This window comes from Aphis gossypii, chromosome 2 (genome assembly GCF_020184175.1).
Source record: "Aphis gossypii isolate Hap1 chromosome 2, ASM2018417v2, whole genome shotgun sequence".
NCBI classification, from domain to species: Eukaryota; Metazoa; Arthropoda; class Insecta; order Hemiptera; family Aphididae; genus Aphis; species Aphis gossypii.
The window spans coordinates 33,124,262-33,143,210 of NC_065531.1; the positions used below are offsets into that span (position 1 = coordinate 33,124,262).

General features: G+C 26.3%; 3 protein-coding genes across 3 annotated transcripts; 2 read left to right on the forward strand and 1 right to left on the reverse strand.

The window, feature by feature from the left end:
• The first annotated feature begins 3,764 nt into the window (after nt 1–3,764).
• On the forward strand, nt 3,765–6,645 carry LOC114121355 (STE20-related kinase adapter protein alpha). The gene is made up of 3 exons (XM_027983649.2): nt 3,765–4,424; nt 4,487–5,006; nt 6,409–6,645. Exons 1-3 carry the CDS (start codon nt 4,021–4,023, stop codon nt 6,592–6,594), a joined length of 1,110 nt encoding a protein of 369 aa, XP_027839450.1. The 5' UTR covers nt 3,765–4,020; the 3' UTR covers nt 6,595–6,645.
• Nucleotides 6,646–12,752: 6,107 nt separating this feature from the next.
• LOC114121349 (uncharacterized) lies at nt 12,753–13,715 on the forward strand. The gene is made up of 3 exons (XM_027983640.2): nt 12,753–12,979; nt 13,077–13,235; nt 13,309–13,715. Exons 1-3 carry the CDS (start codon nt 12,919–12,921, stop codon nt 13,530–13,532), a joined length of 444 nt encoding a protein of 147 aa, XP_027839441.2. The 5' UTR covers nt 12,753–12,918; the 3' UTR covers nt 13,533–13,715.
• Nucleotides 13,716–17,638: 3,923 nt separating this feature from the next.
• On the reverse strand, nt 17,639–18,856 carry LOC114121341 (uncharacterized). The gene is made up of 3 exons (XM_027983618.2): nt 18,363–18,856; nt 18,098–18,280; nt 17,639–17,993 (listed from the first exon to the last, which is right to left on the reverse strand). Exons 1-3 carry the CDS (start codon nt 18,424–18,426, stop codon nt 17,776–17,778), a joined length of 465 nt encoding a protein of 154 aa, XP_027839419.1. The 5' UTR covers nt 18,427–18,856; the 3' UTR covers nt 17,639–17,775.
• Between the last annotated feature and the right edge of the window lie 93 nt (nt 18,857–18,949).

Genomic DNA, 18,949 nt, shown 5'->3' on the forward strand with positions numbered 1-18,949 from the left:
GAAAAAAGGTCATGGGGATCTATCTCCCTCATATTCCCAACGTTTGACCACCACTGAATGACAATCATAGAACTAAAATTAAATTATATAACTTATGTAGGTACTTTATACAAGAATTGTTATGAAGAAAACATTTTAACTTTTATAATCATACCGGACTTACTAATACGATTAGATTATTCTACATTAATATTATAAATATTAGGAATTTAGTGGAAAAACTCCCAAAATAATCCCCAACAAAAAAAAAAAGAAACTCTGTAACTCTTTAGTAAATAGTTATTGAGTAAATAAAGCTATATACATATAATATACAAGTATAGCTATAAATTATATTTTGTACTGTTTATAGAACATATATTTTTTTTCGAAATAGATGATTTTTCGGTGCTTTTTTTTATTGGTTCTTTATCTTCCGAATATCAAATATTATCTATTTAAATTAAAAGTTAAATACGCTAAAAAATAGAATGATATAACACATATTAATATATCGTATGTCAGAATAATAATAATCAAATTCGTTCAGATACAAAAAGTCTTAAAATTTCTAGGTAAGTATCTGTAATAAAATATAAAATATAAATAATGTGTTTTTTGAATGAACGCGTTCACCAGACGGCAGATACCAACGCAGTGGCTTTATAGAGTGGGCGTAAATAAAAATAAAACAGTTTCGTGACATAAGTTATTAAAAATACTAAAAATAAAATCAATAGACAGTATAAATCGATATTTTTTAATCTTAAACTATATTCTTTAACATTCCCTTAGGCCATAATTATACATTTTAATAAAAATAAATAATGTGAAATAGAACAAAGATTTTCTTTCATAGATACATGTTCACGTTAATCTTATAATAACATATTTCTTTTTATGATATGTGATCTTGTCTAGTTGATTTTGTAATACCTATATGTATTATAATTTAAAGAAAAATAGAAAGAAACTTATACATATAGATTATAGAGGGCGTGAAAACTGAAGTTAAGATTTTGTTTCGACTTCAAAAATACAAAACTTGGGCAGTGTTAAAATGACCGATGAGCTTTTAAATAAATATACATTGACGTTCAAAACACGTGCGATAGTTTTGATTCAGAATCCGCAATGCGATCATTTTCTTCTCGTTCACTTAGCCAAAAGTTGACTTTGACTATATTATTACTACTATTATTATTATTTTTTTTTTTGAATCATCACTCATAAAAGAATAGTCTATACTTATTATTTAGTAATATACAATATTTTCATAATAGTTTACCAAATAACAGATACAAATTGCAAAGAAAAATTTAGTGTATTGAGCTAACTCCATAGTAGATAAAACATAAACATTTTAAAAGAAAATACGATTTCATTGCATCAAAATATCACAATCATCAGCATTATTTCGTTGAGGTTTTGAACCAGATTATTGGGTTGCTTTTTTGAGTCCACTAGTTGTATTGTCAAAAATTTACATTTATAAGGATTGTGAGAGTAGTGGACCACAATATGTGCGAGAAGGAAGTAGCTTCTAAGCGTAAAATTCTAAATACGTATTTGATGATTTACGCATAGATTTATATTTAACGACATCCTTAAATTATTAAGAAGAACTTTTGTTTTATCACTTTTTTTAAATTGACAATCAGCCTCGAGACTGAAATTTTTTTTTCAAATTCTGGTCATGGGTTTTACCACAGAGATAATAGAGTAACTACCTACTTACATAGTATTTTATTCAAGATTTAAATTACCTAATCGTTATTTACATTTAAAAAATAAGAGATTCGATGTTTAATTTAAATTCAAATGATAACAATGTCTTCAACATTAAGTTACTTATCCAAAACTACATAACATTCAGTCATGTTAGATTAGATTACGCACCAAATTTGCTTTTTTATTGCAGTGTTTTGTTACTATATGTTATATTAAAATAGTGAATTAATTCAATTGACTCAATAAACTCTCATAATCTTAAATAATATTAGAGAAAACGTTGCAGCTTTAATATTGAAAACTTTAAGCATAGTGAGTTTCGTATTTTAAAATCTATCTATTGTTTATATGTACCAATAAAAATTTATATCAAGAGTTACAGTCAATGAATCAGTTACAAAGGTAATTAATATATCAAACACACACAGTCGAAAGATACATACTGCCCAGATAATTTCTAATTTTTAGAGAAATTTTGAGAAATTCTTTAAAATGTTATGCAAATGATGACTTGCATACCTATACTTTCAACTTCCGAGTAAATTGATACGTCAAGATTTACAAAATATTGGAGATATTTCGATAAATTTAAATCATATAGATATTAAATTGTTTAAACGTTCTTACATATAATATAAGAAAAAAGTATCTTCCGAATTTACCGACAACGATCGAACTTGCTATCGAATGCGGTTAAATGAAATGCAAAATAAAATTGAATACAAAGGTGAACAATTTTGTTTTATGAATTGTGAGTGATGACTAATGACAAAAATACAATTGTATTTAGGTACGTGCAAAATAAATTTAGAAGCGATTTCAAAAGCGGAACATGTTTTTGGAGATGAAACATTTACTTATGCGGCAAAAAATGTTATGCAACTATATACTTTATATATTTACAAAAATAACTATTATATTCCCGTTGTTTATTTTTTTTTACGTAACAAACAAACTTTGAGATCAACTGACTAACAAACCATTCAAATAAATGTTTTCTATGCTGATTTCGAAAAAGCCACTTGTAATGCTGTGTTTAAAAATTTTCCATATTGTGCATGAATTTGTTATTATCTCCATCTATAGAAGCTAGGGCAAAGTTGGTATTGACGTATCCAACAAAATAAACTACCTATTTTTAAAGGAATATTTAAATAAATCATCACAAATTGGTACAAAATCTAACCTGGCTTAAGCCGATAGGGGCGGCATATTTAAAATGGCCTAGGGCGGCACTTGTTCTAAATCCGGCCCTGTTTGGTAAGTTAAAATAATACTTTAAAACAAATTTTAATATATTTTTATTGCTATTATAGAGAATTTCTTTACTAGATATTATATAATATATGTTAGGCTGAATTCATTTTCCGAAAACATTACTACATTATACATTACATTATACGTCATTACATTCATTATATTACTGTTATTTAATTTATTAAGTAAATAAATTTACTATAAATTGTACATTAATAAATACTGACATGGGCGTCCATTGGCGGGAGAAAGATAGGGCAATTGCCCCCCCCCCCCTGTACAAAAAATATTATGAACTTGTAGTTCAATAAATATTACCATTTACTATAATATTAATATTATTATTATCTTTATTATTTTACATTTGAGCTTTTTTTATTTTGATCCCCCTTCTAAAATGTTACCTATGGGCGCCCATGAATACTGTCATAGGAACACTCGAAACCTGTAATTGTACAAAAGACCGGTTACTTCACATTTTTGTTTATTGATTTAGTACAATTTTGCAATTTTTGATGGTAACACTAAAATACTAAGGCCACAAATTCACAGCTATAATACTATATAAGTAGGTATGACACATATTATTATAATTAGGTATAGTAACACACTATAATAACATAACAATCATTTACATATATGGCTATACTATTGTGTAAAAGTGTCATACCGTCTACCGTTGACTATACAGGTATTTGAAGTGTTACAAGGCGTACTTAAATAAAAACATATGATTGCGCGGGTGGTGATAACGATCCGGCTATCGTAAGACTACAACTCACGCAATCACAATCGAACGTGTTATCAAAACGATTTTCCTGTATGTTACAACTAATACTAAAATTTTTCCTTTACATTATTAATTATCAATAAATTAGTGGAATTTTAAATTTCATTTAATTTTGTGTCATTAATGTTGTAATAGTTGACTGAGTTACGTTTCTATGCGTGTATTTAATAAATAACATTAAGCAATTCCAACTCACCTATATACCGGCTACGCTTAGACCACCCTTCACTCGTTCATAAAGTATCCGAAACCCGTGTCGCATCATGAACTTCGAACCCGACTTGAAACAATACACCATGTGCTCGGTTTTGGGGTCGTGTTTCTCGGACCGAGCGGTCGTCTTTCTGGGCAAACACAATAAGAGCGGCAACCTGGTGGCTATGAAAAATTTCAACTTAGACAGCATGTCGAAAACTGATTGTCAGCTTATACAGGATGAGATCTACAACACTAGGCAGCTGATGCACCCGAACCTTATTCCATATGTAACTTCCTTCTTGGATAAGAGCCAGCTGTATGTTGTGTTCCCACTCATGGGGTATGGTTCATGCAGAGACTTGTTACGCAACCATTTTGTGGAAGGATTACCGGAAACAGTTATAGCATTTGTGCTCAGGGATGTTCTGTTGGGACTGGAGTATATTCACAATAAAGGACTCGTGCACAGGTTTGTAGCTTTTCCCCACTGCTAGTATTAATCAATATTTTTATAGCTCTTTTTTCCTACAGGGCTATAAAGGCAGGTCATATATTGATACGTGCAGATGGACATGCATGCTTATCAGGCTTACGTAGCATGTGTCCAATCGATAAACGATCCAATTTACATTCCTTGCCACTGCAATCTGCTAACAACTTGAATTGGTCTAGTCCCGAGATGCTTGAACAAAATTTGCTCGGATACAACGAAAAGTCTGACATTTACAGTATAGGCATAACATCATGCGAACTGGCAAATGGTTTTGTTCCTTTTGCTGAAACCGATACAACACTTATGCTTACTCAAAAAGTCAAAGGTCTAATTCCACACTTGCTTGACTGCACTACATGCTACCCATATGAAGATAATGCAGCTGATAATGGATACCAGTCTGAAGAAACAATTGGCGTGAATGCAGCACCCGTGAGCAGTGTATATACAAGGATGTTTACAGAAGAGTTTCACAATCTTGTTGAATTGTGTTGTCAAAGAGATCCAGAAAGTAGACCTTCTGCACCCAATTTGTTGGCTCATACTTTTACTAAACAAGTGTGTTTCAATTATATATATTTTTTTAAATATTACTTTCTTACTATACATATACTTATATATTTTAGTAACTTTATTAGTGAATTCAATTTATTTATTTTTCTTATGAACTAAAAAATCATTATCTTCATTCTATATAAATCAAAGCATCCCATGATTTTTAAAAAATGCTTAAAAACTTTTATTCATATAATTTAGGATATTTTATCAATCATTTTGAGAAGCATCAGTTATGTCATTAAAACATTTATTAAGTCCTAGTGATACAATATCTAAATTCTAAGACTTACATAATAAAACTTTTGTATATCTATAAACTTTATGAATAAACACTAATAGGCTTTAAATAAAAATATAAAGTATGTATATAAATGCAACATATTTATTTTAAATTTAAATTTGAGTAGGTGTATGAAAATGTAATTTCTTGTCTAATATTTAAAAAGTTTAATTTAAGAAGTTCTAATATCATGTATGTTATTTGGTTACTATTAAATACTGAGACCTTAAGAGAATATTACACACACACACATTTTTTGTCTTCGTCTTACAAGTTATTAATATGACAAGTATACATTTAAAAATCTAATTTTAATTTTGTTTGTTTTGATATTAAAGTGAATTGAATCTATTTTCAAACTTCAATGCCTTTATTCTGTTTAAAGTTATTTTTTTTTTTTTTTTGAAACAACTTATGATCATTTTTGAATTGTTATGTTTTACATATTGACTTATTAAAATATAAAGAATTTTTTTACTTTTAAATTTGATATTAGGTCAATTCACTCTCATATTAAAATGTATGAAACTAAATGTAAATTGTTCATTATAATTTTACTTTGATAAGCTGTGTCCAGATTTTTGTAGGAAATACATGTTTTCTGACTATTTTGATGATATTGAATTACATAACTACTTAAGACGGGAAATCTGAAACTTGGTTTCCAAAAATGTTAGACACATGTTTCTAATAATTAAATTCTTGGTATATAGTTCATAATAGGTTTTCTATTGACCCCTAGGAGTATATAGGTCAATATTAGAGAGTTGACTTAATGCTTAATTAGACAATTAAGCCTCTAGCCTCATTATGCCAACCACACACAAAGAAAGAATTTTTTCTTCTTTTTCATGTCTCAAAAACTTTGAAACACACATGTGCAGAAAGTGAGATACCACTTTGTTAAGTATATAAGAAAAATATACATTAATTAATTCAAGTTTTAGCTTAGGGTCTATCGCTTAATGCTAATTAGGAACTATTGGTTTGGATACAACTTTACATATTTGTAAAACGAAGACAAAAAAATTTAGCAGTTGTAGTCCTCTTAATATTTAATGGAATTTAAAGTTGTGTATATTTATATTTGATGATAATTTAATAATTAATGCTATTTTATAGGTGAAAAGAGTGAGTGTAAAAGTAACTGATTTATTACGGCCTGCGGTACCGTTGTTGAAGACAAATGTTGCAGAAATAAGTGATGATCTCGCTTCTATTGGAGGCATGTCTCAACAATTGAGTGATCTTGACCTGTTGACTTATGCATGGGATTTTGACCTTAATGATATAGTACCAACACTATAAATGCCTATTTCCAGTATTAGTAATAGTTAGCAAGTGTTCATCCCTATTATATATTTATATTGTATGCAATATAGATCAGTAGCTAGTCTAAATATATGAAACTTTAAACATATACATATATAATTAGATTAATGTAGTACCTACACACTACTGAAGATTTATTTTATATGGATCATTTATTTAAAATAGACTTTTACTATATTATATCTTCAAATTAATTTCTGCTTAAATTTTAATAACAATTTCTGTTTGATGTGGTGTAATTCAGTTGAATATTTAATTTCGATATGGTCGTTATTGCTATTTGTAAAATATAATAGTGGATAGTATTTTTTTTTTTTTTGCAAATTGGTACTTAGTTACACAACACATTCTTCATGAATGTTTGTTGAAAACAATAAGTATATAGCATTTTGTATTAGTTTTTAATGTTTATGCTTAATCATAAAACTAAACTATTTCATATTTGCTTTTAATAAATTAAATAACTATCTAATATTATTAGGTGTTTAGGTGTAACATAATACTAAACACAATGTTATATTTATATGGTGCTTCTAGGTCCCCCCCTCCCCCCCAAAAAATGATCTCTTTTTTGTTGATTCATAAGCAACGTTTTTAAAAGTTTTGACAATTTTTATTTTACTTTTGAAAACACAAACTAACTTTTTGTGCTACTTAGCAATACTGTTAACATTTACATCGCTTTATACAAACACAGCTTTTACAAATTAGATTTGTCACATATTTATGTAACTAGTCTTTTTGTATATTGCTACCTAAATCAAAATCAAAAATGCAAGTATACAACACATTGCTCAATATTTCAAAATTTTATATTCATTTCATTTTTGTTTCAAGTATAAAAAAATTGCAATTAATTTTTGAAGCGTTGTGCATTTCATTTTATTTTCCTTGATCTAAGTTCTATATGTGGTATTAGATATATTAATGTGAAGTAACTTACATTTTCTGAAAAAAATAATACATTTTTTACTCACGTTTATTTGTTAATTATATTATGTTGATGTATGTTTAATATTTATCAACTACATTTTTAGTATTATTTTAAATGTATGTCTCATTCTACTATTATTTTAATTATGATTATTATTTTATATTTGTTATTGTTTATTATAGATGTAATTTCTTCTATTATTTGTTCTCGTATAGTAAATTATTCAGTTATACTATTTGCACAAACATTTAATAATATATTAAATAATTTAAATGTATAAGAAATTGAATTTAAAATATATATATTATATGTGTGTAAATTATTTTTATTTTTTTGTAAATGCTTGATATCCTAAAATTATTAGAAATTATAATCATAATTATTATTATTAATAATATTGGGGAAAAAAAAATATTGTACTTCTAAATAGTACAATAAATTAAAATAATCTAAAGCTTCCATACTTTTATAATAGAAAATAGTTTAAAACAGTTATTAATTATTTTAATTTATAATACAAAATTATAATAATCATTGCAAACTGTTTCCATCGCTGCGAGTGTGATCACAACAACACGACATCTTTAGTTTGGCATATTTGATTTGTCTTAACTTATATAGAACAGTCGCAGTGTCGCACACTCGCTAAACAGGGCCGCGTGCCATGTTAGTGGTACTCATTAAGTATATTATGCAAAACTGCAAAAGACTAAAATACACAATTTTTAGATACATTTTTAAATGCAAGTATTAAAAGCGGGCAAGTGAGTACCGCTCTGCTGTACATTAGGTGCCGTATGGATCATTATTATATATTATAGGAGTGTTAAATTTGAATCCAATGATAGTTATCATTGTATACGAAAAACGATTCTGAACGAAGATGATTTGTCAGCCTAGGATATAATTTCTAGTGGTTGGTGAAAAAGGTGGTTTATGTTTTAATGGCCTGAATACAACAAAATTTAAGTTCTTTTATAATAATTGTAAGCTAAACTTATGAAAAACCTTGTATTAAATTTTCAACTCTTAGCTACTTATACAAAAATTTTTATGAAATATACCTACAAATAATTGCAAGTATTCATAGTTTTGACGAATTTTTGTCAATATTTGAACTTCAAATGCTAATAAAAAAAAATTGTGCCTATGTATTCTTATAATTTTTAATCACTATAAGAATAACATATGAGGAACTTTGTATTAAATTTTCAAGTATTTTGATAGGCCAAAAAAATTTTATCGACACTTTAAAAATATTTTTTCAGAAAAATTGAAAATTTCAGTTGTCTACAAATAGCTCAAAAAAAGTCAAAATATTTTGAAATTTAAATCACGTAAAGAAAACGCGAATCTTAATAACTGGTAAAATTTTCAAGTATCTACGACTTATACTTTTTGAATAATAACAAATATCAAAAATCGTTTGAGGCTAAACTGTTATTTAACGCGGTTTTGTAAAAATTTAAATTTCAAACACTCATAAAAATTTTTTGTCTGAATCCGGTAGAGTTTTTTTTACAGATATTTGAAGAAAAATGTATGGAGAATCTTGTACCAAATTTTCAAAACTTAGTTATAAAAGAAAAAAATTTTATGATTTTTCAACTTCAAAATTACTTGCAAATTTTCGCGTTTTTGACAGATTTCGTAAAAATTTGAACTAAAAACGCTTATAAAAAAAATTGTGACTAACGATTTTTAATTTTTTTTAGCTACATTAAAAACAACTCATAAGGAACCTTGTATTAAATTTTCAAAATTTTTTGGTCATCCAAAAATTTTTTATCGACACTTTAAAAAAAAATTTCTCAAAAAAATCAAAAATTTCAGTGGTCTATAAATAACTCAAAAAAGTCAAAATTTTTTGAAAATTTAACTATATACGGATACCACTGACATTAACATTTGGTGAAAATTTCAAGTATTTTTAGTGATTAGTTTTTGAATTACACCATAAAAAAAAATCGATTTGGTCAAAAACTGGTTTTGCGAAAAATTGCCGTTTTTCCGTCATTTTTTTTTTGTTTTTCTCGATTTTTTTGAAAACTGTTGGAAAATGTTAACTTTTTACCTCTATAATGCACCAAGGATATTCACTTTTACATCGGAAACCACCCCCATTGTTTGAAATTGGAGCATTATTTCGACTAGTTATGCTGTACACAAACACAAAAACAAAAAAACACACACCATTGTAAAATCAATACATTCATCACTTCGTTCAGAATCTAAAATGGTTTGGGCCATGGTAATATAATATACGTCATAATATATAATAACTAACAATATTAATTAAATTATAACATAATTATATTACGTTATAATGATAATAATATGTGCACTTAGTACTTACAGCTCGTCATCGTAAAACTATTTTGTTGAAAATATATTTGTTCATAGAGTTATTGATTAATGAATAATATAATTTTATATTAAAATATAAATTTAAAAAGACCACCTGAAAGTTTAAAACGGGTACAATGTACGAATCAAAATACTTGAAATCTTCGTTAAATTATTTTAATAGGTACTGTTAGGTAAATAATAATGAAAATATTTGGAAAAATAAACGGTGCTGCGGAATCCTCCGTAAGCCGATTAGAATCGATGAACGTTATGATGACCAACAATAATATAAACGACGCTGTACCCGCTGTTTGGGAGATTTTCTACTGTGTCGGAGACGATATTCGGATCGAGTTGATTCGCATTCGTAAATTATTCGAGACATTTACGCATTGAGTCTACACAGCAAAATAAAAACGAAATTAAATGAATTCTGTAGATATGACGACCAAACAAAGTCTAAGAACATTAATTGAAGATCTGCTAAACGAAATTATAGAAACCGCCATTGAAACAGCACACAAAGAAAAGATTGCTGTCGAGGAAAATACCACAATCGATGAAGACACCACGATCGTAGAAGACACAGTGGTCAGTGATCGAGATCGAGAAAGAGACCGAGATCGAGAAGAAGACCGAGATCGAGAAGGAGACCGAGATCGAGAAGGAGACCGATATCGATAGTGTGGTAGAAGCAGTAGTTGAAGGATTGATTCTATCGGTGTGCCAATCGTTCGCCAACGCCAACTGTAGTCGACGATGATATTATCGATACCGAGACGACGTCTACTGAAGCCATCCGACCAGCTCGCCAAATGTATTTCTGACTTCGGCACCCTTGGCCGGTCAGGTCAAAGCTTTTGTGCAGCCACCTTTCGGCCAAGGGTGCCGAAGTCAGAAATACATTTGAGGAGCTGGTTAGATGGCTTCAGTAGACGTCGTCTCGGTATCGATAATATCCTCTCTCCTCAGTTTTGTGTGGTTCTGCCTGAAACATAAAAATATTATATATATTATAATATAAAAATGTTAATAAAATAAAATGTTTTGATAAAAAAAAATGTATTCTTTTTCAACTATAAATTTAACAAGTTTTTACAACAAATTTTTAAGTACATTCGTTATTACTTATTAGTTATTACTGATGTTGATGAACGATATAATATATTTCTTTACCATTTTTTTTTTTTTTTTTTTATATATAAAATTAATTTAATAAGTATTGAATTATTTTAGTAGAAAAAAATATTATTTTTTTGTATTAAATATTAATTTAAACTAACTTTAATTATGATTGTGATCAAAATTTTTTTTAATTATTGCAGTCTATACTGTTATTTTACACAAACACAATACTGAATAGATTAATAGATATATACCTACATTTGATATTATCGTATCGTAGAGTAATAAAATGGTATTTTTAATAATATGCTATTCTTATAAAATCATTACATGATTTTACAAAAATAAACATATTATGTCAATCAGAGTCCTGTAGAGATACCAAATCAAGTAAATAATAAATTCACCATTATTTTAATTATTATTTAATATGACAATGGTTACAATCAATTATGATTTTTAACTATAACAAAAATAGGTAGCATGTCTAATGTCTGCATGTCTACATTTATTCCATAAATCATTATTCCCCAAAAAAATGAGGATAATAAGTAATTATCAATAATTGTACAATTAAAGATGGATTTATGTTAATCAAAATACATTAAGTCATTTATAATTTAAATTTAATTGATATCTTGTATTTTATGGCTTTGCAAAAATTGTATTAGTAAGATATATCTTAATTCGTGGTTTGTGGCTTTGTGCATTGTGTTTTCGTAAAGAAAATGTGAATACTAAATAATAAATATGAACATTACGAGTCCTCATCTGGTAGTCAGCGCTCCCGGGGGCAATTATAACTAGTGTACATTTTCCAATCAGTGTTTTTAATTTTTATAAAATTTTACATTGCTATTTAGTATTTATCCACCTTGAGCACAGCAGGGCCTAAAATTAAGGTATTTTGCTACTGCACACCCTATTTCCATACTCCAAAATATTTCTTCGTAGCATAATTATTGTTTTTGGTATTTATTAATAATTAGTTATAATAAATACAATCTTCTATATAAATCCTTGATACTTATATAACTAAAAATTTCAAAATTAAGAACAAAATAACTTCGGTTAAAATACAAATTTAAGTAAGGCACACTTTTAAATTTGCTACTGCACATTTAATATTAGCTACTGCACATAATTTTAGGTCCTGGAGCACAGCAATGAAAATATTTGATGAGTGCCGAGTGGGTGTCAGCAGTGAATGGTGATTAAATGTATTAAAACCACAGAATTCTGTGTTAAAACTACCTATATTGTAACATGATAACATGGGTTACATTGGATAGATAGCTAAAGATTTACATATTTTTAATTTTTATTAACGTACTGTAAGTAATTGTAATTTATAATAAATTTGTATTTCTTCAAAATAAGTATCTTAGTCGATTTTTTTTAAGAGGCATATACATTTTCTTATGCACTTTTTAATTTGTATACCCCCTCTCAAATGATGACACTACATTTTGTTTGAATTAATCAAAAAATATACCTCTTCGTTATACTGAGTATGGTGAAACTTAGAATTTAGATCATAATATACGATATTACGACGTATTATTATATGTCTATATTATTATTTTAAAGGTATTTCAGATACATTTATTATTTGAATTACACTTAATATTAATTTACAATCTGTGCTCATCAACCACTAGTTAATGTAAAAAATTTCTTATCAGTTGGATGCACTGCATGTAATAACACTTGTTTGATTTGATTACAATTTACAAAATATTTTGGGCGTGTGATTCAAAGTTTAAACTGAAATTGCACGTAAGAATAAAGAAATAAAACATTGAAATACAATAAATTTAAATTAATTCAGTAATGTAAACTTTTAAATTGCATCCTTTTAATTAATTTGTCAAAATACAGATCTCGTTACGATGCCGTCCGCTCTTTGTATGTTTTGCATGAGCTTCATTGTTTTATACAGTGTTTATTCTGGTAAGAAAAAACAATCTGAACATGTTTATGTTGATATTATGGTCTAACAATTTTTAACTTGTAGTGAATCAAATTATGAATTGATTGTATTTTTCAGTATGTGGTCTCATGTGTTGGCATTGCGATTCACTCCACGACCCCAAATGTATTGATCCATTTGACAATCACTCGATGCCTATGAAAGATTGCAAACTGGAAAAATTAGAAACATATCCTGGTGTGCGAGGTACAATGTGTCGTAAAATTCGTCAAAAAGGTATAATAGATTGTATAAATAAAAGTTAAATAAACATATGCCTAAATGGTTTAATGATTTAAATTATTTTTAGTGTACGGCAAATGGCGTTATTATCGGAGTTGTGCATTTTTGGGTGAACCCGGCATTGGTGGTGACGAACGATATTGCTTAATGAGAACAGGCACACATAATATATTTACTGAATACTGTACTTGTAATTCTAGAGATGGATGCAATGGTGCATCCAACTTTTCATTTTCATTTTTAAGCTTATTGTTAGCACCAGCTATTATTGTTTACAGAATACTGTTATAATATGTTCATCAAACAATGTAAGTAATTATTATCGGAATAAGTTTTTATGATTATAGAATATAGTTTTCATCAGATATCTAACCATTTAATATTGCTTAAATTGTTATGATATTTGCCATGATAAATTAACTGAAAAGTGTAACTGATCCGTCCATTTTTAATATATTTAATTATAAAATAAAATTTTGTATTCAAAATATTTTTAGTAAGTAATTTTTTTAATATTTATACATGTATTATCAGATTATTTTGTGAACAAATTTATTTAGAATTATTTATTTTAATGTATTTTAAATTTAAAATATACAAATATTTTTATATTTTTGATAAATTAAGTTTAAAAAAACAACATTTTTTAGTTCTGTATTCTATATTTTGAATTTGTGCGTGACTCCGTATTATTAGTTATTAATTTGTATTAACTGTTTTCTAATAGTAGTTAAATAATTAATTTCATTTTTGCTATCACATTAATCTACTTTATTTTTATATGTAAGTTGATTTACTACATTTAACTATACAAGAAAGTTCTTTTTTAAGTAATGATTTATGTTACTTCAAAAACTCTTTTAAAATATATTATAGAATCTCAATTATTTATTTTTTATCTTCATATTATATCTCAATATGGTTTTTTAATATTTGTTACCTTTTCTATTTTTTTTATTGTTAGGCTTAATTGTTGGTACAAACAATTGTTTATTAAATTGTTCGACTTTAAACAAGTAAATGTTAATTGTATATTATATTTAAATACATTATTTACAATTACTTTGTTTATATCTTGAATGATAACTATATAAGTATTAAAATGTTAAAAATAATTGTACAATTTTAATTTAATTTCAAGTATAACCACATATAATTTATAATGGAATTGATTTAGTATTGGTCTCCAAATCATAAACACAACTCTACATTTAATATAGTTATTTCTATAACAATAAATTATAAATTTGATAATTATTACTAGATATTTTATTATTGTTTTATTTGTAACATAATATAAAAAATAATATTAATAAAAAGTGTACAAGTCAATCATGTAGTTGTTAACAAATTTCACTAATTATTAATTTTAGAACTATTTTAATTTATGATAATGAATAATATTGTTAAAAAGAAATGATTGTTGGATAATGAATAATAAAAAATCAGTCATTGCACATTTCATAATAAATTTTTTTTTTTTTGTATCAGCTGTTCCCAAATTTTATCCTTAACTGGCAATATGAGTACTATAGTCTATAACCCGTGTAAAAACAGTATCATTTTCAATTTATTGTAATTACTATTTACTTTAATTTTATGAAACTAATTTTTGTCTAAAAAACAAATTCACCTTCAAACATATATTCCTAGTTATAAGGCTTTAATGCTACATAAATGCCTATAACATTATACTACGCACAATCAAAGAAAAAATAAAATACATTTTTGTCAGCTTTGTTCAGTTTTGTCAATTATTGCATTTGGCAGATATTTTTATCAAGATGAATGAGTCTTAACTGGTTATTAATGAGAAATTCTATCACGGTCCATGACTAAATTTAGGATAAAAAAACACCGGCTAAAACATTTAGTACCTAACCATAACTTTTTACATTTTGAATACATTTATTATATCTATTATGCTTTGATAATTTTGTTTTTACATTAGTATTATATTGTTTATATTATTTCTTTAAAGATAAAATAAATATATTTACTAGTGTTACATGAACACAACAGTCAAAAATAATATGAAAATATAGATAACCAAACAACAAAAATAATATTATATAAATTGGTTTCAAACTATGTTATAATATTAACTAATGGCCAATAGGATTTTAAACAATATTAATATTAAACATTCAATATATTTTGTGCCTTTATAAAAGTTATTAAAATATTATTTGCAAAATATAAGTAATCTGTAGTACCAAAATAATATTACAATTTATACATTAAAAAAATCTATTCACTCAGTTTGTAATTTTATGAAAAAAAATGAGATAGATGTTTATTATCTTGGAACTATACATATTTTTTAAGAATGTAAAATTATACTTATATAATTTTTTATCTATACTTTATCTTTCCACTAAGATATAACCACAGAACAGATATAACTAACCTATGTAAAATGTGAATGCTGTTATACCACAATTGAATAATTATTCTGTTTGGTTTTAAATTTCAGCAGTAGGTAACAATATTTTACAATTTTTGTGCAGTGCATTTTATACATTAGAAAACTAAAATTGTCTTTTCTTTTTATAAAAACTAATAGAAAAGATTTCATTTGAAAATATTTTTATAATTGTGACAAATAAACACAAATTCCAACAGATAAAAATGAAACAAACATAATACTTACGTATGTATATTTTTTTTCTCGAGTTTTAATTTTTAACCAAGCTTATTGCATATTATTTACAGCTTAAATAAAAAATATTATTTATTTATATGCTTTTATTGCAAACTAAATAAATAAAATAAAAAATAAAATTTATTTTTAAGAATATAAGGTTATGCTGAGTAATGAGTAGAAGTATTAATATATAATATGACATTTATAATTGATCCTTTTACCCATAGATAAAACTTATTTTTGGTAGGAGCTCAGCTTGGATCTAATTTTAAAGAATTCCTGTTTAATGTTGACACACAATTATTATACAATCGTTCTTTTTATATTTTTGAATTTCACTTCTAACTATATGAGGTCATCCATGTGGTTATTTGTTTAATTTATTATTAGTAGAACAAAAACAAATTATTATAGTATTATTAAATTATTATTATAAACAAATTTTAAAAGGTTGTCAGCATAATATTCTTTCTTTCTCAAACCCATAGGTATGGCAGGTATGCAAAATATATTACATGCATTCAGGTAATAAAATAATATTTTTTTATGAGTTTTATGTAATCGTAGAGCAAAATCTCCTATTACAAACATAGAGGATAATATTTTTGAAAGCTTAACATATCAGCTTTGCATTTTATTTATTATTATTTGTCTATTTATAAGATTTTAATAATGAAAAAAAAATTTTAATGGATATTAAATTGTTTTAAGAAAATATTTAGATGATTTGATGGGTCCACTACAACAACAGGCTATCTCCATTTTTTGATATTTTTCAGGAGATGCCGGTAATTGCATGGAAAAATATTGTATACCAGACTACCAGACATCTCCATTCATCTATCAGATTATTAAATTAATAAAGGACATACTTGGTTATTGTACCAAAATGCAAAAAAATTATTCTTTTTCAGATAATGTAAAATCACGTATTAAAAAAAAAAAAAAAAAAATAATGAAATCTGTGTTTTCAAAGTGATTCTTGCACTAGATTTTTCAATTGATATATCATTCCTTCAAAAATATTATTTTTATAATTTTTATTATGTGAAATTATTCAAAAACAGAAAAAAAATGATTTATCATTGAATGCATTTTGTGTACATTGCAAGTGGGCTAGAGAGAAAACAGTATGCTGGCGTTCTCTTAATATAATTTTCAGTATTAATACCACACGAAAAATTCTTAAACAATAAATCATATTTAATATAGTTCTAGTTGAGGCTAAATACGAGTACAATCAATAAGAGAACAAATCTCAATGCAAACTGCATTTCTAAGAGCTGACATGTATAACAATGTAGAGAAAATTTTTAACTGAAACAAAAATCATTTTTAAAATTACTAAGTTGTCATTATTATATAATATGTTTTTATGGTATAAATTAAAATAGTAACATTATATTCAACAACTAGTTGCCCATCAAATGTTAATTTATGAGGCATTTACTATTTGTATAAACTCATATGAGTCAGAAATGGCTCTGAAGAATTGTATGCAATTCAATATAGTCTTGCTATATCATAAGTACAAACAAATTCAGAACACAATATGAAACATTAGGTAATCAGAAAAAATCATTATCAGTATGAGTCCAAAATAGAAAAGATGTAATGTAATTATCCGTTCATCCAAATGTAATTCCCTATCTTACATACCACTTAACTGACATGCTGTACAAAGAATTGATGTTTGGTCCAGATACAGAATACAGAGAAGATAGGCATTAAAAATAAAACATCATTTGAATTTGTATTATAAAATATAACAGTTTATTTATTAAAAGTAATAATTAAGTGAATTATAAAATGTATAAAAAAAATATAGTGATAAACATACTAAAAAGTTTGGACGGAATTCGTTATCAGCTTACAAATAAGTATAGATCAATTTCTTAATATAAACATAGTAATTAATGAACACAGTGTGGTTGTTATGATAGATAATGGTGTAATATTGGTAGACGAATTACAGTTATCTTCAGAACAATAACATTCTTCCCAATAAACTCCATTCCATTCAACTCCCCAGTTGCATACACCAGTTACACCAGTATCTGAAACTGACCCACAACGGCGGATCACATTTCTCCAACGACCATCCCCTTGATATTAAAAACAGTAAATATATTTAATATAACATTATTATATGAAGATATTGATGATATTCGTCATATCAATTCTTTAACACTTTTGATTTTTGACTCACATATAAATCCTCTAAGACCTTGTTTGGTTACTTTAACACAAAATGTGCCTGGCGTATGAGATTCATCACTAGTGCATTCAACCGAGACATGGCGATCCTTGTGGAATTTTTCGTATGCACCACAATTATCAGATCCTTTTGGATCGCTGCTTGTAGAACACTGATAGCATTGGATTCCACTTACTAAACACGACAAAATAAGCTTTAATAATTATTTTGAAAGGGCGTGACAAAGGACAGCCACACCTTTTAAACATAAAATTACCTTTATGTAAGAATGAAAATCCTAAAACAACTAATATAAAGCATGATAGTACAGTGGATTTCATAATAATAAAAATCAAAAATAAAATTATTCAGTAACAAAATATATAAAGATCATTCAACGGCGATACAAAAAAAGAATTATGTTTAAAAAACTTTTAAATTATTTAATGGTAAATACTAAATAGTAGTTATTCAAAAGGAAATTTGATTAAGATGACTAATAAAAAATGATAATGGCAAAATATAAACAAAACAACCAGGGGTGCTCAGTGTTAAATCATCTATGTTAGAAGTTAGAACCGCGAGTTAATGATAATTATTATTTACATAATTACTTAACGGGTTACAAATTAATAATTATAATTAATATTTATACATTTTAAACCATATTAATAAACTTTAAAATAAAATAATATTTCATATTCAATAAAAATGATAATAAAATACACTAACATTCACATCGAATTAATATTAATGCTTTTAAAAAACGATTACAGTATGTTATCTACATAAATAATTATTATTCAAAAAGTAAGTTTTTTATTTTTGATTAAAAATTGGTTTTTGTGTACAAAGTTTCTTCTC

Coding starts and splice junctions, on each gene's coding strand:
- LOC114121341 (XM_027983618.2), bottom strand. CDS start 18,426: ATGAAATCCACTGTACTATCATGCTTTATATTAGTTGTTTTAGGATTT. Junction 18,281..18,362: donor ATTTTCATTCTTACATAAAG/GTAATTTTATGT, acceptor TGTCGTGTTTAG/TAAGTGGAATCCAATGCTAT. Junction 17,994..18,097: donor AGGTCTTAGAGGATTTATAT/GTGAGTCAAAAA, acceptor TTTAATATCAAG/GGGATGGTCGTTGGAGAAAT.
- LOC114121349 (XM_027983640.2), top strand. CDS start 12,919: ATGCCGTCCGCTCTTTGTATGTTTTGCATGAGCTTCATTGTTTTATAC. Junction 12,980..13,076: donor TTTATACAGTGTTTATTCTG/GTAAGAAAAAAC, acceptor TGTATTTTTCAG/TATGTGGTCTCATGTGTTGG. Junction 13,236..13,308: donor TCGTAAAATTCGTCAAAAAG/GTATAATAGATT, acceptor AATTATTTTTAG/TGTACGGCAAATGGCGTTAT.
- LOC114121355 (XM_027983649.2), top strand. CDS start 4,021: ATGAACTTCGAACCCGACTTGAAACAATACACCATGTGCTCGGTTTTG. Junction 4,425..4,486: donor AATAAAGGACTCGTGCACAG/GTTTGTAGCTTT, acceptor TTTTTCCTACAG/GGCTATAAAGGCAGGTCATA. Junction 5,007..6,408: donor CTCATACTTTTACTAAACAA/GTGTGTTTCAAT, acceptor GCTATTTTATAG/GTGAAAAGAGTGAGTGTAAA.